Genomic DNA, 27,644 nt, shown 5'->3' on the forward strand with positions numbered 1-27,644 from the left:
CAAGTTCTTTTCTGCATGCCACACTCTGCTTTTGTCAGGAAGGGCTTTTTACAGATTTTGTCATTGTTGCCATGATGAAGGTAATCCATCTGTTCTGCTGCCCAGAGCTGATCCTGGGGTGGTGACCACCTGAACACTGGGCTCCTTCACGGATTCTGGTCTCAGGCATTGAAACGAATGGCAGCTGGGTTATTCCCCGAGTAACCTCTGCTTGCTGTGTGCATCTGCTCCAGGCTGATGCCTCCTCAGGCTTGGCGGGCTGTCGAGTTTTATTTTGGGTTTTTTTTTTCCTGTTTGCTGTGACCTGATTTCAGTAGTGCCCCTTCCAGGACTAAAAAATTTAGGCAATGCAACCGGCCGTGGTTTCCTGGGGCTGCTGCTGCACCCTCCCTGTCCTAAACCCGCTGGGGAGCTGGTGAAGCTGAAAGCTGCTGGAGCAGGACCCGACGGTGGCCCGGGGGGGGGAGCAGACAGCTTTCGGCCGGGGTCGGGAAGCCGCCGTGGGTCACCCCTAAGGACAGGTCCGTCGCCCGAGACTCGGGCGGTGCAGTCGGATCCCCCGCCCCGAACCCCGCCGGTGCCCCGGGCGCAGCCCTAGTGGTTGCAAACCCCCGTTTGCCTCCTTGGGGGAGGACCTCCGCCCCGGTCCCGCCGGCGGGGGCAGCGGGGCGCCCCGGGGCTCCGCTGGGGGCGGGGGCGGCGGCGGCCCCTCCCCGGGGCGGTGCCGGTGCCGGCGGCGGCTCGGGCAGCGGCGGCGGCGGCGGCTCGGGGCCATGGTGAAGATCGGCGTCCAGCAGCCGCCGGCGGTGCTGAAGCCGGAGAAGGAGAAGGCGGCGGCGGGGAGCGATGGGGCGGCGGGCGCCGTGCTGCTGCCCCCGGGCGCCGTGAGTGCGGGGCGGGGGCGGGCGGGCGCGGGGCCCGGGCTCTGCCAGAGGGTCCCCGCCGGTGATGGCACTCGTTGCGCTGGATTTTTTTCCCCGTTTCTGCTAAGTTAGAGGTAGAAGGTGCGTGAGTGGGGCCGGGTGTCTGCTCGGAGCTGGCTCCTGTTGGGAGAGGCACCCCGGGAAAGAAAAAAACAGGCGGTTTTATGGCTGTTAGGTCAGGTCCTGGAGGGTGCATAGGCGTCTGAAGTTTGGAGAAGTAGAGAGGGAATGAGGCAGGGCAGTTGTGCCGTTACAGGGGGTGGCATCCATGGGCACTGAAGTAAATGGCCAGCGTGGACATGTGGCATCAGAATTCGTCCATCTGGTCTGGGTGGTTTTGCTTGGGGGAGTATAATCTGGGAGTTATTGGGGGTGGATTTCAAATTGGAACATCTCTGAATGCTTAGGGTTGGCATGGAGAAGAGGCAAGAGGAACAAAACGGCTGGTGCTGGAGCAAGATGAGAAGCAAGGGGTTAAGAGCATGAGCAGCTCTGTAGGTGTTTTGCAGTCTTCAAGATGGGAGTTGATGTGCTGAAGTCGAATTGCTCTTCAGGTGATGGGTATCGGAGGGGAGCGAGTGCTCATGCCAGTGGAGGTTGGGACCTTGCCAGGTGCAAGGCGAACGAAGGTGTTGGGGCATCCCTGATGGGTGCAGAGCATGGCTGGGGCCCTCGAGTAGAGTTGTGTCAAGTCCTGTCCATACTGTGTGAGCCAGGGCAGGCGCTGGCGGGCAGTGCTGGGCACGTACCAGTGGTGGTGTTGCTGGTGGCCCTCTTGAGGAGGGGAAGGTAAAATGGGTACTGTTGTGTTTGGCCAGGAGTTGAGTGTTTCTGAGGTCTCCTGTGCTAGAGAACTCCCAGCTTGCAAGGTCTTCTGCAAGGATGGGCCTGCTGGGGTAAATATCATACTGTGTAGTGGGAGAATGTTGTCCAGACAGGTGGGCCCAACCCACGGCATCAGTCCACCTTACAGTGCTTCTGTATCAGAGCAGGAAACTTAAATGACATTTTTGTATTCCTCATAAATGACTCAGACTGTGTGTGCAGTTTGATCATTTATCGAAATCTCTTATCTCCCTGACTCAAAAAGCTATGGGGGAGCTGTGGTTTTTCTCCATTCCTGCAGCAGTGCGGAGCGTTCCTCCTCACATGCCTTATGGAGCGAGAGGGAATTACCTGCCCCGGAGACTTGCTCTGCATTAGGGTCTTCAGGAGATTGCTCTGTTCTGCAGAGGGTTTGGGGAATCGCTATATCATAATGATCTCTCACATCACGCAGGGATGTGCTTGCAGCTCTCAGCTGTGCTGTCAGTGTCTGAATGTGCTCCATCTGTCGTGATTGCATCTATTAATCTAACGCCTGGGAGCTGTATAGAAACCTGTAATGGGGGAACGTGGCCAACTGTGATCTCTCGGTGATTTCCAGACTTCAGCTTTCCTAATTATGAGCAAAAGAAGGTGGTAGGTTTCTTCTTCCCACCTTTCATGTCCAGCCCAGTTGACTATCACACTGGATTTCCAGCTCATCCTGCCATTAAACCAACTTTCTGCAGCTGGTAAATGGGTTGTTCTGTTGATCCTGCTCAAGCAAAGGCAGTCTCCAGCTCCTTCTCAAGAGCACTGTGAGAAAAAGTTTAATAAATGAAAAATAAAAGTAACAGAAGCTTATTTCCATCATTAGTGCTGCCAGATCCCAGCAATCAAAATTATTCTGATTCAGGTCCTGCCAGATGGAGGAAATTGGCTTAGGTAGCAAATAATAAATTTTGGGTTCTTTATGTTGCCTTGGGCCTTTCTCTGACTCCTGGGGGGGTGCGATATTGTTCTTTTAAGCCCACATTGAGCTACAAAGGAACTTAAAAACCTGAATTTAGAACAAAGACTCTTCAACAGTCTCCTAATTCCAGCAGACAGGCATGTAAGAAATTCAGCAGAAGACCCATGCGTGACAGAAGGGCAGGAGCAGGTTGCGGTGAGTCAGTGCAGCATGAGGGTGTCCAGGGAGCAGCTCATCCACTGACAAGAAGGTGGCCTTTTCCTGGTGCTGTTTTCCAGGGTATCTGTGACACTGGCTTCTTTGGCATAGTTCGTACTTGGCTGGACCGAGGGGAGGTGCTGCTTTGTGAAACACCCAGCCTGTGGGGTTGGTCTTTCCGTAGCCAGGCTGTCTTGCCATGCTCTCTTTCTCCTGCTGCCAATAGTTCCTGTCTGTGTGTGTCTTTCTCTAGCTGCCTTGCAGCAAAATGGCATTGGTGACATGCAAACAAGATGCTCTGCATTCCTTTCCTCTTTGATCTCACAACTTCAATCCCAATGATAGGAGCCAGAGCTGGGAAATGATTCAGCGGCGGCTTCCGCAGCCTGTGAATTTTGGCAGGTGCTCCGTGAATGCAAAGATGTGGCAGGCAGGAAGATGTCTGTGATGCTAATGTGTCCTGAAAAGTAGTAGGTGCGGAGTCCTGACAGCATGTGCTGAGCCTTGTTTCTTCCCTGTGCAGCTCACTTTGAATTGGGAAAGAATATGCAATTTGAACTCTGTCAGAAAAATCCACATAATTTTGAGGCAATTGCAACATTTTAAAGGCTTATAAAAGAAACAATCTTCTTGTCGTTAGTAGGAACCGGGAGGATGTAGCAGCCTCAAGCAGAAGGCAGTTTGAGGTTATGCAGTCAGTAAAATAATTTGTTGTGTTCATTGGAAAATATTTTCTCAGATGCAAAATAGTATTCAGTGAGTTTTAATTGAACTCCAGATTTACATTCTGAAATGGAAATAAATACATACGCTGTGTCTTTAACTGCTCTGGGAAATGTGCTTCTTGGGTTTGTGATGGCTGTTGAAATCCATAGGAACTGAGTAAAACTGATGGCTGGAGCTCTCCGGTCAAAATTTGGCTTGGGGTTTTTCTTTGGTTGATTCCTTGTAAACCGCTGTAGTGCTTGCAGCTGGTTATTCTGCAAAGATAGCTCAAAAGCCAGAGGAGAAGGGCTTTCATTAAAATCTTCTGCTTCACTAGGGGTAAACGATAAGTATTGGAGGGAAGAGGTGCCTCTCATCCCCCTCGCTCCGTCCACAGCAGAGACCGGCTGCTCAGCTGCCCTGGCCAAGGGCTCTGCCGAACACTCCTTCCTGCTGGCCCGTGTTGCATGGTGCCTTACAGCAAACGATGCAGTGCAGATGGCGTGTCCGCGGGGACCGGGACAGTTTGCAGAGGATGGGAAAGTGTCTGTGTGCATCGAGGGATGCTGTCACAGAAACCTTTGGGGAGAGGAAGCAGAAAGCAAACCCCATTGTTGTATGTTGAGGGGAGGCTGGCGTTTGCTCAGGCCGTGGCTGGTAGGTCAGGCTGGTGGGAGAGAAGGGAGTTATGGATGAAGCAGGAGAACTGGGAGAGCTCTCCCCGTACCCGCTGGCGCTGGCAAGCCCGCTGGAAACACCTCGGCGGTGGGTCATAGGCCCATGGGCTGCAAGGGGCTCTCCAGGGGGGATGCAATGGTGTCCTGTGGTTGCGACTGGTGTTTTGCTGTTGGTTGCAGTAATACCGGGCTTTGGTTTCATGCCTTTCATCTCATCCGCATTCCCTGAGACTCAACACGACTCTTCCATTTGGTGGGCTTTGGATTGCACCCTTCCTGGTCATCTAGAAATGCTTTCTGCAAGGAGTTGTTTGCTGTATGGTGCTGGAACATCCAACCCTTTGTCTCTCTATGTGGTCTCTGTGGGCAGCACCTCAGCATGACCCTCTGGTGGGGTGCCGCAGCCTCCTGGCTGCAGGGCCACTGCTCCCTGGATGCCTGATGGCTGAGCTGCCCCAGCCTCCTTGCTGCCAGTCTGGGGCAGCTGGTGGCAGCTCCCGCACCGAGCATGGTTGCCCGGTTCGTACAGAAATAGCAGAGGAAAGCCCTGGAATCCTTGGGGAGCATGTTTCCTGGGGGGGATGGCTGCCCCTCTGGTGCCAGGGAAGCTCCCTTCCCCATGAATGCCACTGTAAAACTCCGCAGTGAGGAGCAGGTCCTCTTAGCAGCCAGAGTGTCTCGCCGCTGGGGCTGGTGCTGGTGCTGTGCCCCTGCTCCCCAGCCTTTTCTTGTGCTCAGGCGGGGACGGTGAGCTGTGACTGCTTTGCATCTGCCTCAGCCAGCCTGAGAGGAGTGTGCTTCATGGGAGATGGGAGCAGGACAGGGAGCAGTGCCACTCCTGGAGGTACTGGTTCCTCATGAGCAGTGATGTTCCAGAGCTGGACTCCAACGCATGGGGCAGGTGGAGGAGCAGTGGCTCTTTGCTAGCTGTGGAGGCATCTCTGCTGGCCCTGTACAGCAGAATCACGCCAGCTGGGTGGAGAATGCTGTGCCAATGCAGTGATGGGTTTTGTGAGCAAATTTCCTGCAGGATGCTGTGAGGTGGAAGACAGATGGCTGGGGAAGGGGATGTGAGGAAAAGTCCTTTAAATGGGCTTTTTCACAAAGCAAGCTTTAAATCCAGAGAGAGGGAGAAAAACTATCTGACAGCGATGTGGATTGATTACGCTCCTTGACATGTTTGCAGGCATGAGTCCAGGCTTGATGTTCCTGAGCTGTGGGTGTTTTCACCACATTAAAGTCTTGATTTAGGGATCTGAACATGGTAGATATTAATTTGAAGAAGCTACCTTCTGTAACAGAAGGTTATTCCTGGCCTTTGCCCAACCCTCCCATATCCACGTGGGCTGAAGTGATGACTTCTTTTTGTGTCCTCTATGGAGTCATCAGCTTAAAAAGAAGCGTTGTTACTGGTTCTCAGTTCTACACGGTTTGGGGATGCCTTGGAAGCGGAGGGAAAGGGCTGAACTGGAAAAAACGTTTCCAGACCCATACAGGATCTGCTTCTCCTCCTCTCCGTGAAATACGAGACCTGAGTATTTTACCGGACTCTGGACATGAATATTTGATATTCCAGCTGAGTATGACAAAGGATCTGGCTAAAACTGGTGGGGGGGGTTAGGAGAGAGAATGACTATTTCTAGCAGAAGTGTTATAAATGCAACCGTATTTGGAAACACGGCGCTCTCTTTGACCAAAGAGATGTAGACTGAAGAGCTGCAGACGGAGAAACTTGAAATGTCTGTCTAGAGGTGTGCGTTCTCCCACAGCTGGAGGAGAGATGAAGCCAACGCAGCTTTGCACGTAAGTGCTCTTTACATGGGAAGAAGCTGTTGCATTTACCTGCTTTGGGCGCAGCAATTTCTTTGGCAAAACACAGAAAACCAAGAAATATCTTTAAAAAGAAGGAGTTTTAAAGGGTACAAATGAACCAAATGTAAGTATGAGGCAGAAGCTTTGCTGCATACGCTGCATGTATTAATACCGCATCACTATAGGTCCCGTCTGTAGGACAGGAGCTCCCCTTGCTCTGCTGGGAGAAGCCCTGCGCCATGCAGTGATAAGCAGAATGCAGGTTTTCACCCTGTTATTGCACCGTGCTGCTCGGCTGGCTGTTTGGGGAGAGGTGGCCTGCCAGGTGTTGTGTATGGAGGGGGCTCCCGTGCAGCAGAGCACAGCTTCCAGGCCTGGAGAGATGGAGCGTCTAGGGAGGATGAGTTCTGGTACACAGTTTTGTAATTCCAGCTTTTGCACCGCCAAATCTTTGCTCATTAATGACTTTACAGGAGATGGAAAAGGCATTTTCACTTCTAGATGGGTATTTTCTTCCCAAGTGATATGTGGGAACCTAGGCATCTTTTGTTATTTTTTTAATCCCACTGTTACTGTTTGAGGGACGGCAGTGTGAGGGGTTTTGGTTTTTTTAATTCATCCCTCTGCACTTGCTTTGCAGAGTTATCTTCCTTCTTGCCATGCCCTACTGTTGAAGTCAGTTTGAACAATAAGGCTAGAGAAGGGGGAATTTGCCTCCTGTCTCTTGCTGTTGTTAAACTACACGCTGTTTCTTTGTGGTGAATATTTGAGCGTAGGCCTGACTGTCAGGGTTTTCCTACGCTGCAGCTGGGAGAAGAGATAATCGCTGTCTGTTCTGAAAAGGAGAAATGACTTCATTTTATGGTGTGACACTGTGTAAGTCCTGATTTTCAGGGAAGAGGCAGATGTTGTAGCCCGAAGTCTGGTTCCTTGTTAAGATGCTTCAGCTTGACCCCTGGGAAGCGCTGGATTCTGACCCCTCTGCTCGGAGTGAACGGTACAGGTTTACAGCCTTGATGCCCCCTCTCCTCTGCAGAGCTGGCAGAAGGCCATACTTTGGCTGCTCCAGCTCATAAGTGTCTTGGGCAGGGCTGCGTCCTCCTTTCTACCAGCCCTTTGGGAATCACTAGCCTCTAGTGGAAGAGTGAGGTGGGACAGCGATGGCTTAATTTCCCACAACCAGATCAGCAGTGTTTGGCTGGCCCTTGGCAACATCCAAAATGGCTAATTTGCTCTTGACTGTCTGCGCTTGCTTGACTAGAGAAGCTCAGAGGTGGGTGCTGTAGTTTTAGACTGCACATTTGTTTGGACCCCCAAACTATCTGGACATGGAGCTCTCTGGGGGAAGCAGTGCTAAAGCCCAGTGGTGGTGTTCAAGTGAGTGCCCAACTCTCTTGCTTTGCTCTCGTGCCTTATCAGGATCCATAGCCATCACTGGTAGTGAATAACTGCAGATGAAATCGTGTAAAACCTTTTGATGTGTGTGAACGTCTTTTCCCTGTCACGTTTTCTGCTTTGAAATGTGCTGAGACAGCACCAAATCCTTTGCACCTTTTGCAAAATCAGTTGCTGGCTCTCTGGGCTTGTGCCCAGGACTCCCTGGGCCTCTGGCACAGCTGGGTAGGTGTGTTTGGTTTATATTGGAGCAATTGTACAATTTTAGTCTGTGAAAGGTGAGTGTGTGGTTGTCAGAAGGGAATTTTCTCCAGCTGCTTCCCAAGCATGTGGTCCCACTGTCCTACCACGGGACAGCTCGTCACTTTGGTGAGCAGTCAGGCTTGTGGCTTGCTTCTTCCCAAGCTGCACGTGAGGGTGGAAGCAAGGAGGCTGGTGTTGTGGGCAGCTGGTAGCAGCTTCTCTTCACTTCACCTGGGAGGAGAAGGAAGACTCAGCTACACCAAGAACAAGCTGAAAGCCGTTGGCATTTCCTTGCCTCAGTTTCTCAGTGTTCCGGAATATTTTTGGCATTGGTCAAAGGTCTTTTAAGGAGTCAGGTGTTGGCCCACCTGCATATGTCTTTACCTTTGAACCAAGTCTCTCTCTTTAACTTTGCCAACCCCTCGATTTAAGAGCTTCCCCTATTCCCAGAGCAGCCACTCAGCTTCACTCTTTCTTGAGCTGCCTTTTGTCTTTAATTGCTCTAGATAGGTTTTGAGACCCAATGCCAAAGCTTAACCTTCATTCTTCTCCTGGGGAAAATTCCCATTCTTTTAATGCCACCTCCCACTTCAGGGTTGCAAAAAAAACCCCTGGCCTTCACTTGGCTGTGCTTGCTCCTTCCCTCTCCCAGGTGAGGTCTGCCCAGGTGCTCCAGAGCCTTTTAGCTGTGGTGGTGGAGCTGCCCTGGGGCAGGGACTGATTTCCCCATCGTTTCAGTGAGTGGCTGCAGCTCCTGTTGGTTTCTGGAAATGTGTTTATCAGGCTCCATATTTCGGCAGTCAAGCTGTTAAACAGCCAGGTTGGGACATTTTTTGCCTCTTTATCACAGCTGTTTATTTTTTCTCTGCCTGCCTGTCTGTTCAGTGTGATGCTCGGGGCTATAGCTATGTGCCTGGTAAGAATAGCCTTATTTTTACAAGGGGCTTTGTTGGCTCTGCTAATGCTCTGGATGGTTTTACTCCTGGGAAAGAGGAGAGGGAGGCTGGAAAAACTCCAGCTGCAAGTTGTTGTGCCTCTGCCAAAAAAATAAAATAAAAAAATATATGGAAATTAATTCCTCACCCCTGTGCAAAGAGGGAGGAGAAATAGCCCCTTAGTTCCAGAAAGGGATAGAAAAAGGAGAAAAGAAGGGGGTTTATATCTCTCTTGCTGACGAGGGAGAAGGAAAATATGATCATTGAGCGCTTAGGAGCTCCCACATGCTAGGCTGTGTTTTTAACATCCTGCTGTCTTTGTCGTCTATCAACAAAGCTGGGGCTTTTAATTAGCCAGTGGTTGTTTTTGATATTCTAATTTCCAGCGCTGTGAAGTAACTCCTGAGGCAGGTGGCTTTGTTGCTAGTCACGTGCCGTGGTGTCATTTAAAGATGTGATTAGATTCATTTATTGCAACCTTTTTGCCTTCGGCTGTGATAGTCTCTTAATTACAGGCTTCTTTTTTTTTTTTTGGCTTCCAGGCATCTTTGAGTCCGAAAGCCATCAGTTGTGTTCTCTGTGGAACTGCTGCTGCGTGCCCTGCACAAGCGCTGCTCAAGTACTGCGTGCAGGGAGTTCGGTTGTCTTGGAAACTGTGTGCCATATATATATGTGTGTGTATATATATATCTCTCTCCATGCATGCACACATTATTTTCTTTTCTGACCTAAAGCATTAGAAACGCTCTTCAGGCTGGAAGGACTCTCCTGCCAGGTAACGGACTCGTTCAGGGGCCTCTCGTTGCTAGTACTGAGCACTGACCCCTGTGACTCTCTGCCAGGGCGATGGCCCAGGCACTGTTTCCCCCTTGGTATCACCTGGTATTTCTCCTCATTTCCCTCCCTCTCCTCCCTCCAAGCGTAACTGCTCTTGAGGACAGGACTCATTTTTTGTTCATTTGGCAGAGGAGCCTTTTTTTGGCGCGTGGGAGATGCTTTGGTGGATGCAAGGATGAACTGCCTTTGCTGCGATGGTTTATCTCTCTGCGTTCCTCTCCCCCTTCTTGTCTTCCTTCATCTGCCTTTTCCCTGTGCGTAGTCTCTCACTTTCCTTCTCCAGAGCTCTACCTTGGCAAGTGGTCCAGTCTCGAACCCTGGCTGGCCACCCCTGCTGACTCTGGCCGTCCCTGTGGGCTCCTCACCACCGAGCTCCCTTGGGTCTGAACACCTAAATAGGGGAGAGGTGGTCTCTGGGAGGCAGGTCTGGATCTCCTCACCCTGTAGTTTATCCCACAAACTCTCCAGTGCTTTTTATCATCCAGAGCAGGGTCAGTAAGCGCTGGCATGTAGTAGGGATGCTGTCTGTGGGGTGGGTGGATGAGAGGGCTTTGCTTCGCGTGCAGGAAGAGCAGGCTGCATCGGTGCAGACGTGGGGGTCGCTTTGCTGAGAGGTGACACTCAAAGCCAAGCCCGGCACATCAGAGGAGCGGTCAGTCCCTACCAGCTTACACCCACTGCAGCAGCACTGCAATTTTCCAGCAGTCAGCTGTGGGGGTTTTCCATCTGAAGTCAATGGAGGTACTGGAGCTAGAGACCTTAAACTGATTTTTAGCTTTTCCTGTAGCCCATATTAGCCTTTGGTTACCAGAAAAGACTAAACAGTGAGATCAGTTAGATTTTTTGTTTCGATTTTCTTAGGTTTCGAACCTGCATCCCTTGAGGAAGCCGTGGCTCCCTGTGGCCGTGTCTGTAGTTACGTCAGTACATCGTCTACGTCAAGAGCTCAGGCTGCTGCTCCCTTGGAACAAGCAACCTCCCAGAGAGGGATGACATATTTTGCTGCCTTTCAGATAGCACTTCTCTCCAAACTGCGTCCCTTGGAGTATTTACTCTGCATAGCATTTCTCTTCTCACTTGTCAGTTATCAAAATCACATTTGCTATGATGAGTTGCCCAAACTTCTTTGCCTGTTGATGTGTATATTTTGGTGCTTTCTGAGCTGTGTCCCCTGTTTGTCAGGCCCTGCTACACCTAAAATGAAAGATTTCAAACCTGGGTGTTTCAGAAATGCAGGAAAAACAGTTTGTGGAAAACTCAGAGCTGTTTCCAAAGCTGAAGAAGCAGGAAAAGCATGTGACCTAAGCCCATCTCTGCCAAGAAGGTGTGCAACTCAGGAGGGAACAAGCCATGACGTGACACCTTTAATTTCCTCATTTCTGTCATCTTCAGCAAGACATTGGTGACGAAGGAGCAATAGAATCAAATATCTGTTTTTCATAACCCTGTACTATATTAATGAGAAATATCAAAGGCAACACCTCACTGGGTATGGTTCTTGCTAGCAGCTCCTGGTGGTGTTACGTGTCCAGAGGCTCAGCCCCATGAAGCCAGGAGGGTTTGCTCAGCAGTAGGCGCCTTCAGCAGTGCCTGGCAGGTGCTGTTGGTTTCCCTGTTCTGTCTTACTCCAGCCTTTGGACTTGGTTTCCATGGTATGGACCAGACATTGTGCCCGTAAAGCATAACTAGGCTTCTGTCCTTGACACCCTTGTAGGAGAGGTGTTCCTCAGCCATTCAGTAACAAATAGGGATAACAGGACACCAGCGGTTTTCATCATGTCCCCAGCAAGACCTGAAATTAGGAAGAAAATCCTCAAAGACTGAATTAGGACTTATTTTCCTGTCTCAGGCTGATTTCAAGCCTCCTTTACCAAATGGTCTGTATTATAACTTCATCCTCTCCCATTTGGGTGTCTGCTGCCTGCACTCCGTTACTGCACCAGCCCCGTGAGCAGGCAGGGAGCTGGAGTGTAGTGAAGAGCCTGTTTTATCTAAGGAAAGGAATTCCTTTTCATATTCCAGTATCCTGTCTGCTGCCAGGCAGTGGGTTGAGTATCTGCGAAGCAATCACGCCTGCGAGCTGGAGCGGAGTCAGCATGTCTGGTTATTGAGGCTTGCGTGCTGGAGCTGCCTCTCTCTCTCACCCGGTGGGATGAAGTGTCAGCAGGACGATGTCTGGCAGAAAACCGAGATATGCAGATGCTCTCCTGGAGAGATGGATGCTTTCCCCTGTTGCCCGTGGTGGGGAAGAGTGAGCTGTGCCTTCCCCTTGGGTTGCTCAGGGGAAGGAGCTCTGCCCGCAGCCTCTTCCAGGTTTCCCACTGGAAAGGGAGCCGGCCCGGGCCTTTCTGTCGGGTCAGCAAAGAGGCAGCTTCTGTTACCTGCGCCAGCGCTGGAGCATGTGGTGGTGCCAAGAAATATGAAGCAAAGAAAGTATAGTTGCATGGAATGGCAGGGTTTTCCTGCCCTGGAATCCAGTGAGTTACTCTGCAGAGCTGTGGATCTGTCTGTGCATCCTCCTCGTGAGCACATCCATAGCATCTGGACCGTGGACATCGTGCTCTTCTGCTGCTGCTGTCGCTTTTCCATCCATTCGTTCATGGAGAAGTAAATGAATGTTTGTCCTCTGCACAGCCTAGAGAGGGGAGGAAGGACCTTATGTTGATTTTTGTGTAAAACAAGCCCATCTGTTGGAATATCGTGTTTAAAATGATGAAAAAAGAAAAGGAAAGCCCATTTGCTGAACTGAAATACCTGTCCCTGCCTCTGCCCGCGGATGGTTTTGACCCCAACCTTTCCTATTTCTCTTGGCCAAAACATCTCATAGTTTTTTGAGGCAGAAAATTAGTAGTATGGCTTGTTGCAAGAATAGTGTCTGGTTAATGAATTCTTACAGAATATTGTTAAACATCTGGTGAACGTACAGCATTTTTGCATGTTAATATTTTGATTTTTGTCTTCAGTGGGAATCCGCATCTCAAAGGCGTGATCTGCTCTTCAGGAGAACCCCACTGCCAAGTCTTTTCCCCACTACTGAGATTCATGGAGATCGGGAATGCTGCCAGACCTGCAAAGTCTGTCGTGCGGCCTGAGCACGGTGCATGGTTTGGTTTGCCGGTTGGTCCCAGGGGTCTTTCTGGTGGGGGTGGCTTTCCTGCAGATTGCTGCTGGGACCACCGGGTTCTCTTTACGGTAAGGTTAGCTTAGGGGAAAACTGCTCCCTTGCTGGGGAGCCAGGCGTTCCTACAGCAGGAACAGCTGGAAATCAGCTGTGATGGATTTCCCGTTTTTTTAAACACCCGTGTTTCTGCTGCAGGGAGTGACAGGCCTGTGGGAAGGAGATAGGTTGCGGCATGAGCGGAGCCTGTGGAAGAAGCTGCCTGGATTTTTCCATCCTGGTGAAGATTTGTTGTCCTGGGTGAAATGCTGTTAAAGCAGGTTGTGCACTGCTCAGTCCCCAGGCTGTCAGCGCTGAGAACGCCTCTGGCCCAAAGCTTGGGTGCCAACTAACGTGTAGTTGCTTTTAAATTGTAATTCATTCATCGTGACAAAGGCTGGTGGCCTTTTAATCTGCTGGACTGGGGAAGGAGATGCATGTTGCAGTGAGGGTTTGTGCAGGTGATTTCTATGCAATATTTTACAGGGCTGTGGTTAATTGTTCCCCTTGGCCTGCCTGGCAGCATTTTTAACTTTGCTGCCTTTATCTCCTCTCTATCAGAACAGTTGCTGTTAAGTTTTTCGGTCCTCCCTCAGAATTTGAGGTGGTTTTTTTTTTTTTTCATTTTTCCTGGTCTTCCTTAACTTTTCCCAGGACAAAGCTTTGCTTTGCTTCCCACACCTTCTCCTGGAATGCAAAACTCAGGCATTTTTCCTGAAGCCAGGAATGCTTTGTAGGGAGCTGAATTCATCTGCTTTGGTGGCGAGGAGTGGGATGTCTTGCTGTGTGCAAGGAGCACAGACCTGCTCCAGCAAATAGCAAACCAGTGAGGGCTTATTTGCCCCTCCCTACTATTCTTCCAACATATTTTTTCTTTTTAGTGGGAGTAATTTTTTTTCTCTTTGAGCTGCTGTGTCCTTCTGAACCCTCTCCCCAGGCACTCTGTGGAGTTAGCACTTGCAGCTCACCGAGCAAGCAAGGAGTGCATTATCCATCACGGGAACCTGGCACCTTTCAGATGTGATTCAGTGGCAGAGCGTTAAACATTTTCTCAACCATGCTTCAGTGTCAGTAGCTGGAGAGCTTTTCATTCCTCTTCACCCCTACTGTCTGCACTCTGATGACAAGTATCTGGGGAAATCTGTTTTTGTGAAACACTTGACATATAGTGTGACTTTCGTGTCCTAGCAGTTCATGTCAGAGGGCCTTTAAACTTCCACTAGTAATGTGATTACATTTTTTTCTTCGTTCTTTTCTTTGTGGCTTGTCCCAGTTGCTGCCTCTTGTCTGCAGAAGGAGAGGAAGGGAAAGATTGGAAGTGAACTTAAAATGTGGTGTTTTTCAGTTTGCTCATCCCTTTATTTGCTGGCGGAACAGTGGCAAACTGATTACACTGATCCTTCAGTGCAGGGAGCTGGCAGTGAATAGAGGTGCTGCAGGTCTTTCAACAGCTGGGATCAAGGAGAAATAAATATAGATTAATTTCTCCTGGAGGCGTGCTGGCATTGTAGCTCTCCCACAGCAATTTGGTCTTTGCAGTTACCAGTCTGAACGTGGCTAGAAAAGAAAAAGTCAATAGCTGGAGCAGTCCGGGATTGGAGCAGGTTGCAGAGGGGTTGCAGGATCCCAGCTCTGCCCCTGTTCTGCACCTCGATGAAGCTCAGGTGCCAGGGATGTGGGGGGATCCTCGCCTGGCGGGCTCCCCATGGGTGCCCCAGGGATGCTCTAGTCCTGGGGCAGGAGCAACCAGATGCCTTCAAGCCTAGGACTCAACTGCTACTTTCGTAAGGGCTGCTCCATGGCAGGGAAAGGGAACAGAGGTGTTTGCTGCCAGCTTGGCTGTGCAGAGCAGTCTCACTCCACCAGAGGGTGGCAGGGACTGAGAGGCATCTCCCCTTGGGGCTTCAGCACCTGCACCCTGTGGGTTTTGGCCAGGTTACCCTAGAGAAACGTCTCTTTCTTTAAAAAGCAATGCATCTTAGAAATGAGAGGCTGTTGTTTGCTTTTTGCTTTTAAATCTGTTCCTCCAGCTCGTACTGGTCTCTGGCTAGCCGTGGAGAGTGTCTTTCTAATCAAACACATCAGATCACGTACTGCAGAGAAGGAGTTAATCTGCAGGAGCCCTCCCTGGCACCTCTCTCCCCTGTCTGCTTGCTCAGCTGAGGGCAGCTTGCAGCTCTTCTGTGTGGAAACTGGGGCATCTCTGAACCGGCTTCTTTCATCTGCTTCTGAAAGGCCTTACATCCTCCTGCTTTGCATTTCGGATGGTTATTTTGGTAGTGAAAACAAGAGCATGGTAGGCTGGGATGAGTGGTCCCCAGGAGGTAACCCTGCCTTTGCACTGCCCTCCTTTTCGAGGGCTGTAATGCGGTGGGCTGGCTGCTGTCTATACAGATGGGGCAGCACTGTAAAAGCAGGCAGATATGTTTTCTTTTGATGCTCTGACCATATTCCTGGAAGGTGTGCAGGAATCTGTGTGAAAATGAAGTTGAGATCAACACAGCTGTTTGGGAAGGCTCACCCCAGCAGGGCCAGGAGGCACCTCTCTGGCACCAGAAATTTCCACCTCAAAAATTCCCCCTGAAAAATTCTGCAAGAGTGGCAGCACTTGAACAGAAATTTTTGAGTATAAATACATAAATGCTGTTAGATTTAGTAGTTAGGAACTGTTAGTTCCTGATTTGCCTTTTTTCAGTTGATCCTTATCCCCTACTGAAAGAAAGCTTGACTTTGTTCTGAGCAGTTGGTGGGAAGCAGAGTATACATATGTGTGTGTATGTTCACACATGCATTTTTTTTTAAATATATGTGTATATGAGGAGATGGGAGAGCAAAATGCACAAGAAGTATTTTACTCTTGCCAGAATGCTGTTAGATGGGAGGTTGCTTTGCAGGACAGTGCCTGCTGCCTTCAAATCGCACATCACAAACCTGTGCACAACTTTTGCATAAAATACAGTTGATTTTCTGATCCCTTGCAGCAGTGGCTGACCGATGCTCTCGTTTCTTCTCACAGGAGGAGCCGGCTCCCACGGTGCAGGGCCGGAGGACATCGCTCAGCGGGGTGTGCTACCTGACCATGGGCCTTCTTGTACTGCTCCTGGGCTTGGTCTTTGCATCGATGTATGTGTACAGATACTTCTTCATCACCCAGGTAGGGGTGAGTCGGGAAGGACTGCTGGCTCTTCAGCCGGAGCAGCCAGACAAGCTGCTTCACGGTTGAAAGAGTTGGTGCTGTTATTTATTGCTTTGCACTGCGGTAACTCAGGAGCCAGTCCTTCGGGCACTGCATATGAGGCACATCTTTTGAGTATAAATACATAAATGCTGTTACATTCAGTAGCTGGGAACTGTTAGTTCCTGATTTCCTCGTGGTAGGCTAAGACTCACCTCCATCCCGACTGCCAGGCCTTCCAGAAGCCCTCCTCCTTCCCTCCCTTGTGGCTTTGTTTTGCCTTTTTATTTTTACTTTTCTTTAACTCCATAAAAGTGTCCTGCCAATTCTACCTTTTAAACCTAACATCATCGCTGCCAGGGGCAAGGCAGTCTGAAAGCATGGCTTGTGAGGGGAGAGCAAGCCCTGGAGAGATCAGGGAGGTATGGGCAAGGGAACAGCTTTTTGCAGTAGGTTTTTTAGGCCCTAGCACAGCAAAACTCTGTAGGTGTAACAAAAGTAGGTGCTGCTATTAATAAAGCAAGCGGAGAAGTGATAAGTAAGTGGGAGACGGTATGGAAGGTGAGCCTCTGACCTCCATTGAATTCAGCACCTTCTCTTCCATGTAGTCTTTGCAAAGCCTGGCCCAGTGGAGGCGCTGGGCTGGCAGCATTGTGGTGGGTCGGAGCACAGGGAATGAGACAGGGCAGAGCTGCTTTTTAAGGAGGAAACTGCTGAGCTCTGTGGCTTGCTGAGTGTTTAGCCAAGAAACCCCAGAGCATCAATTTGCACGGAAACCCTCTTTCTGCTGCGGAGCAGCTATTAGTGAATGAGTTCTCCCAGGACCACCGGCGGCCTTCGTCTCTGCAGCCGGCGCTTATCCACTCAGTAGTATAGTCTTTTTATACACTCTCTTGCTCCATAAATTTTCTTGCTGTCAAATTAATTTGCAATCTTTGTTTTAAGATACATCAGAACTTTATTGCCTGTGGTCATCTATACCTGATCTGGAAACCCTGTGACAACCGCAGGGCTGCCCGTCCCTCCCACGCACGGCTGTGTCAATGTGATGGCAACCTGTTGCGGGGCTTTTGGTGTAGACAGTTCCTTACGAGAAGAAGCCCCCAGCACCGAGGGGAGGTTATTGACCAGGTTATGGACAGCGTTCAGTCCGTTACCCAGTCAATAACCTACCCTTGGTGCATGCTGAACGGCACTGGGAAATGCCCACCGGTCCATTTGGGACCACCCATTGTCAGTCCCACTGCCTGCCTGCAATACCAGATGACAGCTTATATCCAATTACACTGCAGAGCCCGTTCAACATAGTTAGAGGTGCTCTCGGGACCAAGGCAAGGGGGACTTTATGTCTCAGTCTTCAGTGGCTGCAGTTTGTCCCTGTGATCCTCGTGCTCAGACTTTACTGCTCACCCTGCATTAGCTTCTTTCCCATGGCTCGTGCTTCTGGAGCCCTGGAGAGCAGCAGCTCCTGCTTTGCAGTGAGGCAAAGCTGCCTTGTTTTGTTGCGTTTGCCATATCCAAGCCACAAGTGCCTTTAGAAACGATGCTCTGCTTGCCCCAAGCGTATATGCCTTCTGTAGAAAAATGCAGTTGCTGGAAGCCTTGTCTATGGAGGGGTGTGAACAGCCTAGTTATGAAACTAAAGAGCACTATAGGCAGTCAGTTTGCCTTTCTGAATTACTACTCGTGAAATCCCTCAGGAAATCCTTTATTCCCTTTGGACCTGGCTAGCAGGAAGGGAGACGTGGTCATTTCACAGGGCTGAAATTCATTTCACAGGCACTATCTTCACCAAGAACATTTTCTGGTAAAAAAGTTGATCTTGAAATATCTTAATGCATCTGTTTGAAAAGAGTGTTTTTTACCCAGTATGAGTACATTTCTTCCCGTGTTTGCTGTAGCTGTGAATGGGGTGTGGGGTGTATGTGTTGTACCTCCATCTGCATCTTGTCCCCACAGCTGCCCCGCGAGAGCGTGTTTCACTGCGGCGTCCTTTACGAAGACTCACTGTATTCGCCGTTCAAAGGGCAGCTGGAGTTGCACGAAGATGTAAAGATTTACATTGAGGAGAACTATGAGCAAATCAATGTCCCAGTGCCCCAGTTTGGAGGCAGTGACCCTGCGGATATCATCCATGATTTCCAGCGAGTAAGGAGCTCTTGGGGCCTTTGGGGGTGTAGCACGGGGGTTAGCTGGGGTGCACCAAGCACAGTGTTCATGGTCTAGTGCTATTGCTGCTGTCACATATGTCTATGATCATCTTGTTACTGAGCCGTCCTCCTTCCAAAGGCCCTCTCCAAGATTTTCCAACCTGCTTATCTTGCTTGGTAGGAAGGTTCTTGGACAAGTTTGTTGTTTAAGGCAGTTTCCTGTCTTCCCTGAATTCCCTCTTTTCACCCATTTTCACAGCCACATTTCATTGCGAAGGGCTCAATTCGTTAATTTCTGTGCTTGGAACACAGGGTCTGACAGCTTATCATGACATAACGCTGGATAAATGCTACGTCATTGAGCTGAACACCACTATTGTGATGCCTCCTCGCAACCTGTGGGAGCTGCTGGTTAATGTGAAGGTACAGCTGCAACCCTGCTTATTTTGCATGCTTTTCTTGAGTTGGCTGGTGGGTGCCAGCTGGAAGCTCGTGGGAAATCAAGACTGCTGTGTCTGGGGAAGGAAGCCTTGGCTCTGACAGAGCTGAGCCTTCACACAGAGCAAAGGCTTCAGTGGGTTTAGCTGAAATATTCATTTTGCAGGCAGCACGGTAACACTGGCATGACAGATCGACCTGACAAGGGTGACACAGAGAAGCAGCAGATTCCTTCCCTCTGGGGTTTACTGATTGTAGGAATCAAGGAAAAAAAAAAAAAGAACATTTTCCCTCCTTTCACTCTTCTTGTGGTTACCGCTGCGGTTTGCTATTTGCAGAGCTATACGTCCCTTGGGGAGTACCATGGCTTCAGCTTTCTGCCTTTTGGGGAGGAATCTGTGCTGCCGTCCCTGCTGTGCAGTGGGCTGCAACACCGGACTCAGGCTCATGCAGTTTTGCTCACAGCCGGCATTAATTGGTTTTAGTAGCAGCAGTTTTGTTCAGTTCAGAAGCCCGTGCTGCTATTGCAGTGACTGAAATGAGTCATCTTAAAATAGAGTACTATTTAATCTTAACAGCAGAAAAAAAAACCAGGATTTTTAAGACTGCAGAAAGTGCATATCTATTTCAGTCTTTTGCAGGTAAAGCAAAACACTGAGCCTAGGTCTTTTACTCCCTTCTGTGAGGGTCTATTTAAAAGAAAAGCAAAAAATCCAAACCGATCTAACTTTTACTTTTTATTCCCTTTGCTCACTTGCTGCTGCATGCAGTGTGGTGAACTTTGTTAGGGGTTAAGCTCAGAGGCAAAAGGTTGGGCTTTGAGAGATGCCTGATGCCCACTCTTTGTCGAACTCCCAGTTTGTTTCTTAGCAGTCCTCGCAATTTCATGCACTGTGACCATCTGGCAAATGTACTGGGAACCCTGCTGGGGTACAACACACATTTGCTTTCGGCTCGCTCCAAACCAGCCACAGCTTCTGACCATGGCAGGTGACCAGTCCCTGGGGCAGAAGGAAATGGAAAAGGCAGAATTGCACAAGCTGACAAGCAGAGCCCCAGAAAAAAACACAGATTTGGAATGCTGGACACATCCTAAAATAACAGATAGAAACTCACAGTCAATGAAAATGATGCTTTGTCTTTATCAGAAATTGAATTTAAAAAGGGGGATAAAATACAATTAAAATGGTCTCGTGTTTGATTCTTTAAAGAGAGTACAAAGCGGAGATGGGTTTAAATAACTTTCTGATGGATGGGTAAGTGCCAAATCTGCCTGTGGAGGTTTTAACATGCACCTTACAGACATTGTTTTAAAGTGCTTAGCTTGGTCTTGAGCTCAGAAATGTTTTTCACCATGAGGACAGTGAAGCAGTGGAACTGGTTTCCCAGGGAGGTTGTGCTGCCTCCTTGAAATCCTTGAAGGTTTCAAGACCAGGCTGCATAAAGTCCTGAGGACCCTCCCCAGCTGGATTATGCTGTGAGCCTGTGATCTTCATGTCCACAGGTGGGGCCTTGCTGCTGGCCTGTGTCAGGTAGAGAGGGCAAATTTCTTCCTGCTGCCTTCATCACCTGATGACTTACGCCCCTGCTCAGAAGTGCTCCTGTTTGGATGCCGGATGAGCTGCATTGGTCCTTGGACTCAGAGACTTTTGCCTTCTCTGCATCTCTGAATCAGTCAAGTCCCTAATGAATGAGACTAATTTCCAGCTGCAAGTTTAGTTTTGAAGATGTTCAGTGGCTTCAGTGCTGTTTCGGACTAAAGCTCAGTCCAGCAAATAACACTAGCGGTTTGCTCCGGCAGACTGTGGCAGCACAGGGAGTCAGTGAACCTCCTTTGCCCTTTCCTCCCTGGCCAGCCTGGTACCAGGGTGTCCCTTTGCCGTGTGGCTGCCACGTGCCTTGTGCCTGCTCTGCGATCCCTGCTGTGTGTGGGCATGGCTGTGCCAGAACCTTGCTCAGGTCTTGGCCCTGCTGTCCCCATGTATGCATTACCCGAGCTCTTGTGTCTGATTTTTTGCCTGTTAATGGCAGCTCTGCTGCTTCTTGCAGGCTTTATTCTGTATGGGTGTGAACAGGGCTGCATGAGCATCTGAGAGAAAAGAATGGAGGGATGCTTCACTCTGCACAGCAGCAAGAAGCTGGAGATGACCCAGTTAAATGACAGATGATCCACACCTTTTGCAGAATGCAAGATGCCCAAAGCTTTAGCTTTCTTAAAACTCTTGGCAGAGAATTGAAGGCATGATCCTTGTTGCGCCATCCTGCGACGGGGGAGCGGAGATTCCTGACTACTTCATCTGCCACAGCTATTTAAATCTAAAACAATGAAGAAACTGGGTTCTGTGACTGTGCCTGTCTCTCCAAGTCCTCTCGCCAGGTCAAGGATGTGGCACACCCTGAGCCCCAGCCCCGAGTGTTAACATGACAGCTCCTGCCAGTAACTGCACATACTGCGTGCCCTCTCCTGCACTCTCCCACTGAGAATCGATAACTGAATTTCTTGCAGAACTGTTGTGTTAGTGTAGTACAAACTTCCACTAATAGTCTAGTCCGCCAGCATTAGAGGAGAGCTTTATCGATCCAGTAGGCTATGCCAGCCCCACGGCACGGCATTAAGTTAAGACAACGTGTTTCCAGGTACGTCTCTATGGAGATAACCAGTCCCGTGGTTGAAGCTGAGGAGGTGGTATTTGAAATTGTGCTGTTGTTGCTTGCTTGTCCACTTGATTGTATTTATATCGGCCCCAGCATCTGCCCGTTCTTTTATTTCTTTGACTCTTCTTAAGCAAAAAAAGACCAGAAGTGAGTTTTTGCTTCATGGCCTAGTTAGCATCTAGTCTGCTCACAAGTGCCCCCCAGCCCAAGCTGGACTTGTAACACAGCTGCATATTGCCACAGTGGTGCCCAGGTGCTGCGAGATGCCCTGGGCATCCAGGAATCAGCTTGCAGAGAGTCTTCAGTGCCAAGCAGATCTCTGATCTGCAGGGAAACGTGTGGCCTCCATCCCCGGGGTGCTCCCAAATACCCCATTTTTTCTTTCCCCATGTTTTCCATGCTTTCTGCCGTGTCCCACCACCCCACTCATCACCCTGGTCTTCATCTCTAGTCCCCATTCCTGTGGGCTATAAGAACAAGAGATCATTGCGGCTGTGCTGAATAGACCAAGAAGGAGGGGGAAATGTGGAAAACTCGGGAAAATGAGGAACTGAAATCTGAGCAGTGCTGGCGTTTTTTGGTTTTTGCCTTTTGAAGTAAATGTCAAATGTACATTTTCGTGGGAGTTCCTGGCATTTTGGTTGAGCCTTGATCCCTCTCCAGATGGGCTTATTAGGGTTTCAGAGTTACAGCTTTGCGCGCCTTCCTTTAAAACTTGGGGTTAGTTTATAATAGGGTTGATCCTACACTGGCTTCATCCCCTACGTGAACATCCCGTTTTTGGATCTAATCCTTTTTGCGTGCCTTGTGCTAGTAGCATGGGACAGTTTACTGCGAGGAGAGGGAAGCGTGTTAATTGGCCTCAGTAAGTGGAGTTGAGCCTTCAAACAATGAATTTTCCACAATTTGGCTGTCCTTGGTGCTCTGTGTGAGACAGTTCTGTTCGAGGAGGACATCACGGCACTGTTTGTGCTTTATTTTGGTGGAAACCATGTCATTTCAGAAAGGGACATACCTGCCTCAGACATACATAATCCAGGAGGAGATGATCGCGACCGAGCACGTCAGTGACATGGAGCAGCTCGGCTCCTTCATCTACCGCCTCTGCAGCGGCAAGGAGACCTACAGGCTGAAGCGCAGGAACGCGAGGAGACGTAAGAGCCTTGCTGTGTTCAGCTGCCCTAACTCGCTTTCCCCCTGCATCACAGTCCTTATTTCTGCTGTTACAGCCCTGCTGATCTCTTCTTGGCGAGAGGGGAGGTTTCCCTGTGGGTGGTGTAAGCAGACAGGAGATCTTCTGAGGTGTTTCCCATCTAATTAATCTAGACCCAAATCTGGGATGCTGCTGCTGCGAATGGGTGCTGGCTGCTGTGTTTCTATCGCTGCGCCTCTCAGCCCAATAGAAACGTTGCAAAAATGGTTGCAGGAGCCAGCAATTCATTTATATGGGGGCTCCTGGGGATCAGCTAATAGCAGTGCTGTTGGGAACTGTTTGGAAGATTTCCCTAATGGAGACACCCGCTTCAGTGGCAGCTATTCAGAGCAGATTAGAACTGCAAATTGCCTTTAATTAATTAAGTTCCTAATAATATGGAAAAAGTTGTGAAGAGGGAACGTTAGACTACCTTAAAATGATTTAATGAAAATCAGCAATAGGTATCTAACACACAAATGGTAATATTGCTGGAAAAAACTCCTTAATTTCAGTATTTGTGTTTGTTTGGGTGTTGATGCTGGTGTACTTAAAGGTTTACCTGAAACGTGAACCTGCCATCGGTTTGGGTTTGGATCTGTGGGGAAGCTGCAGGGTCCTGAGAGCATTTGGGTGCAGAAGTCGCCATGGCTGTAGTTCATGGCTGCTTTCCCAACAGGATGTGCTTAATGGTGCCCGGGGCTGCCAGGGTGCTGGCTGCTGCCCTCGTGGAGCTCTGCCACCATCCTGCTTGTCAGCAGGGCACCACCGGGTCTGCCGTAAGAGGGGAGCAGCTGCCTGGCAGAGCTGCCCAGAGTTGAGGTCCTGCAGTTTATGGGCATGGGAAGCGTTACCTGTTTCCTGGAGAGGCGAGGCTGTAGCAGGATCAGTGCATGCGGGGACACAAACAGCCAGAACGGTGGTGGTTTCAAGCCCTCCTTGGCTGCATTCAGAGCTGTGCTCTGTACCAACCTGTGACTTCTGGTTTCATGAGGTTTTCTGGTCTCTGAGATAACGCTGAGATGCTGTCAGCTGAAACCTGCTGTTTCCATGTGGCTCCCCCAGTTCATGGCAGCTCTCACTGCAGGACCATGGCCTAGAGAATATGGATATTCTTTCAAAGACGAGGTTATGCTGCTTTTGATATGGGCTGTGTTGTTCCTGCATTTCAGCCGTTGTATCTCATCTGCTTTCCTTCCCCCACTTGCTGTAGCTGTTGTAGATTATAATTTGTTGAATTTTCCCTTCTCCTCCCTTTCAATCACTTCTAGGTATCACTCGACGTGAGGCTGGAAACTGTCATCGTATTCGTCACTTTGAAAACACTTTTGTGGTCGAAACTGTTATCTGCAAAAAGTCATGAAGCCACTCTCCAGATGTAACCTTCCTTGGCTTTGCTTGCACACACGCACACACACGCTCTCAGCCCTCTCTTTAGACATGGTAATCTGTCTTACTTTTTTTACTCCCTCCCCTGCTTGTGCAGCTCTAACCTCTTGGGTCCGTTGTGGCCTCACAGTGGATTCTCTTCTCTCCCTGCTACCTACCTGAGACGTTTGCTGGGCTTAAATTTACACAGTGGTCAAAGATAACCTGGGAGTAGACGCAGCTACAGGACGGGAATCTCTTCTGGGAGCAGGTTTGGGGTAGAAGGGATGGCCAAGAAATAGGAGTGTTGGAAATAGATGCTCTTTTCCTGGCTGAGCAATTTCAGGCTGGTATAGCGCTTTGAGGCTGCCTTGGCACTGGGACAGAAGGTGTATGTACACAAGAAGGGTTACCATTTTGATGCTGATGTAATGACCAGAAATACGTAACCAGGAAAAGAATAGTTGTGAGGCTACAGAGAGGATGATTCAGAAAGGTCAGCAGAAGGAAGGTTTCTGCCCAAACCATGCTGTGCTGGTCCCAGCTTGCTGTGTGCTGTCCCCCCGAAGACCAGATTTTCAAACATTGAAAGCAACCACTATGTGTTGGCTCCTGAACCTGCCCTCACCATGTCTCCTCCTGAAGGCGGCATGGCTCAGCGTGACCCACTGAGCAGCACAGGGTATTCTGGTGAGTGTTCAGGGTGGGCAGGAGGCCAGGGCAGGGGGCAGTGAGGTGGGTTGGGAATGACAGGAGTGACACAGCATGTCCCTGCTCCCCGGCAACAAAGCAGAGGGTGAAATGCAAGGCTATGTAGCCTTTTCTCTAACACACAGTTGCATCTGCCGTAGTTCTTGGGCAGATCTGCTGTCACTTTGCCCAACTAAATAAAGAGGTGGATCTTTGATGCAAGGTGCCAGAGCTCCACTGATGTCCCATCTATAGGCTGTGGCTGCGGGTGGAGCTGGTGGTTTACTCTAGCCCTGTGTCTGTCGTGGCCAGCTCTGCTTGCCTGGAAAGATGAGTTATATTCACACAGGTCTTTCTTCCTGAGTTGTCGAGATCCCATCTGTGTGCAGATCGGGTGCCTCGCCTCCGTACAAAGTGGTGTCAGCAGCAGAACTGGTGTTTACTGGCAAGTGCAGAAGCAGAATTTCTAAATTTTTTTCTTTAACAGAGTGTGTATTCTTGTATAACTCCTCTGATGAAAGCTGTTTTGATAGTAATTACTGTGGTCCAGCCATGTATCACATTATCTGCAGGCACCATTGTAGTACAGATATTGATACAAGGCAAGATTCAGCTGATCAATAAACTGCAGAGAAATTGTGTGAACAAAACTGCATTTCTGTTGATCATCAGACAGAAGAATTGCAGAGTAATTAAATATTCTTCCCTCTGTTCCATAAATATAGTTAAAACTAATTAGGTTCTTGAAATGCAGGCAGTTTTTTGGCTTGAAAGAATGGGGTGAGTTTCAACTTGGCACATTCTTGTTAATTGGTTTCCAGCAAATCTGGGCTTGTTCACCATCTGTTGAAATGAGCTTGTTGTTTTAGAAGAGGAAGGATAAAGTAAATGCAAGTACAATCATTAACTCGGCAGAACCAAAAAAAGTTAATATATTTTAGAATAAAACTTTTAAGTAATAATACTGTGAGTTAATTGTGGGAAAACAAAACAGGATCTCAAAATGGTCATGTAATGCAATAGAAATTAGTATGTCCTTAGAGGCTGAGAATTTATTTTTTTGCATAAACATAGTCAACTATGAACATTAACTTTTAACAGGTAGAGGAGGACACTTTGGTTTTATTCTGCTTTAAGCTTGATGTAAAATGAAGAATAACGTGTACTTCATGCGGGTTGGTAAGAAAAGTTTCCCACTGCCAGAGGGAAATTTGCTTTTCTAGCATTGTGTTTTTCCAGCAATAACTTGCTACCGGCCCTTACTTTTCATTTCGGAGTGGATGACAAGAAGGGTCAGAGAATTGGTTTGCTTAATGGAAGTGCCGCAAACTGGTAAATTTAAGCCCCGTGTTTCTCTTCGTTTCTAGGAACCTAAGCCTGCACTCAGGTGAGCATACAGACCTTTTTCCCCTTCCTTCTGACTCTGCATGAATTAACTGGTTATTGAATATGCTAACTGTGCAACCCCGCAGCTATAAGGACAAACCTTGGTTCTTTAAGGTGAACTAACATAGTCACTGTTTCATAGGATGAGAATGCAGTTGTCTAGAAAGAAAACGTAAGATGCTTTGTATATTTTGTCTGGTAGGACTCTTACTTCTTAGGAAAAATCCATGGGATAATAAAATCTTTTACCTCTGATATGTAAAGCCTGTGTTTGTTCAGAATGAAAAGCACATGCCCTCCACGAAAGTGTCACTTGCAATCTGGCTGCTGCCTCACCCCCAGGAGGGGCCAGTCCAGTGGCATCTTGGAGCTGAGCAGTGGGAGGGTGCTGTGGTGTGGAGGCCCTTCCTCATGGTGATGGGAGACCTCTGTGGGGACATGACTGAGCCCCCTTCTGCCTGTACCTGCAGGCTCTGATGGGCTTTTCCCCTGTCCCTGTGCTTCCCTGGCAGACCCAAGGGCAGCCCGTGCTGGGGAAGTCACTGCCAAACTGAGGTCTGTGAAACAGCAAGGTGCCTCTGCTGCTTGGGTGGCTTGTGGGTGTCTGATCTTCACTCTCAGCCTTGTTTCTCCAGCTGCCTGACTTCTACATAGAAATTTGTCTGTTTGCATGTGGCCTAAGCCTGCTGTTGCCTTCTGTCTGGCTCTGCAGGACAGGCCTTCAGAGGGCTGCCCTCCTCTCCTCACTGCACGCAGTGATGTGGGTCTGTTAGTGTTCTTCCGAGCTTTTTGTCCACCTCCGTCATCCTTCTGATGGGGAAGCATCAGAATATGGTTCTGAACTCAACCGTTCCTCTTTCCAAAATGAGTCAATCAATGAGGAAGTTCATGTTTCGCTTGTTACAGTCATTTTGCTGCATTTTGCATTTATCTCTTCAGTATCTGGATGCTTTTTCCATTATTGGGGTTCTGCAGAAGAGATCTGCATCTTGCAGTAACTGTGTTTGCCAAAGGCTCTTCTCCCAGGCTGGCCCAGTCAGCTGTGCCCAACAACCATCTCCTTCCATCGGCACTGGACTGAGGAAGCCGCTCTGCGTCACCTCACGGGGAACCTGACTCTTTGGACATTTCCACCTTTTGAAGGCTGAAACGCTGATATTAAGACCATCACTGATGCATTTCAGTAAATCTAGTTACCTTTAAACATAGCCACCTTGAGACTTGTCCAGTATGAAGAAAACCAGCATGTGTTGTGAAATTTTGCATTTTCTTTTGAACATTCCCTCTTCACTTAGTTTTTGATTTCTTGAGGTTGTGGTAATCGCCCCTTGCTCTTAGGAAACTTGAAATAAGTCAGTTCTGCTTCCTGATCTCGCTCACACTCTCTGGCAGAAAGCTGCTTTTATTTGATTGAACAGGGGAACATACAAAAGCTTGGCAATAAAGCCAGCTGTAGGAGGACTGTGTGGCAGAGATGCAGTTGAAACCTGAAGATATGGGTCACTGTGATAGCAGGTTGCACCTAATACAATTTACCTTTTATTTTTAGTACTTGCGTGTTACAGTATGGCTCAGGGGTTGCTATGTAGCTTTGCCAGGCAGTGCTAAGTCAGTCAAAGTTTTGGTTTAACTGTAGGAGCATCTGCATCCAGACTCTGGTGGATTTTCAAAAAAAATGTACCGGAAACCTATTAAATTAGCAGTTGAGGGGAGGAACCTCAGTGTGTATTCTAAAACATAAATGAGCTCTTGATTTGCCACAAGTCTTTTACAGCTACATTCACAGTCCAGTCTCATCCCGTAAGGTGCAGCCCATTGGGATTTCTGCAGACTTGGGACGAGGAATGTTTTGGCTGTGATGGATCACAGAGGATCCTGAAGGACCTGTTTCTTCACCAGCATGATGGGCACCCCATTTTTGGTGGGGGGAA

At 49.1% G+C, this 27,644-nt stretch overlaps 1 protein-coding gene across 1 annotated transcript; it reads left to right on the plus strand.

Moving 5' to 3' along the window:
- The first annotated feature begins 732 nt into the window (after window positions 1-732).
- On the plus strand, window positions 733-25,966 carry ITM2C (integral membrane protein 2C). Its single transcript, XM_074153523.1, has 6 exons — window positions 733-884; window positions 15,676-15,813; window positions 17,794-17,982; window positions 18,297-18,407; window positions 22,081-22,231; window positions 23,541-25,966. Exons 1-6 carry the CDS (start codon window positions 774-776, stop codon window positions 23,630-23,632), a joined length of 792 nt encoding a protein of 263 aa, XP_074009624.1. The 5' UTR covers window positions 733-773; the 3' UTR covers window positions 23,633-25,966.
- The last annotated feature ends 1,678 nt before the right edge of the window (window positions 25,967-27,644 follow it).

This window comes from Numenius arquata, chromosome 9, assembly GCF_964106895.1.
Source record: "Numenius arquata chromosome 9, bNumArq3.hap1.1, whole genome shotgun sequence".
Classification (NCBI taxonomy): domain Eukaryota; kingdom Metazoa; phylum Chordata; class Aves; order Charadriiformes; family Scolopacidae; genus Numenius; species Numenius arquata.

What these genes read in the sequence shown, in the direction of transcription:
- ITM2C (XM_074153523.1), top strand. Translation starts at nt 774, where the DNA reads ATGGTGAAGATCGGCGTCCAGCAGCCGCCGGCGGTGCTGAAGCCGGAG. An exon ending in TCATCCATGATTTCCAGCGA is followed by an intron (nt 17,983 to 18,296) that starts GTAAGGAGCTCT and finishes CTTGGAACACAG; the next exon opens with GGTCTGACAGCTTATCATGA. An exon ending in GCGCAGGAACGCGAGGAGAC is followed by an intron (nt 22,232 to 23,540) that starts GTAAGAGCCTTG and finishes AATCACTTCTAG; the next exon opens with GTATCACTCGACGTGAGGCT.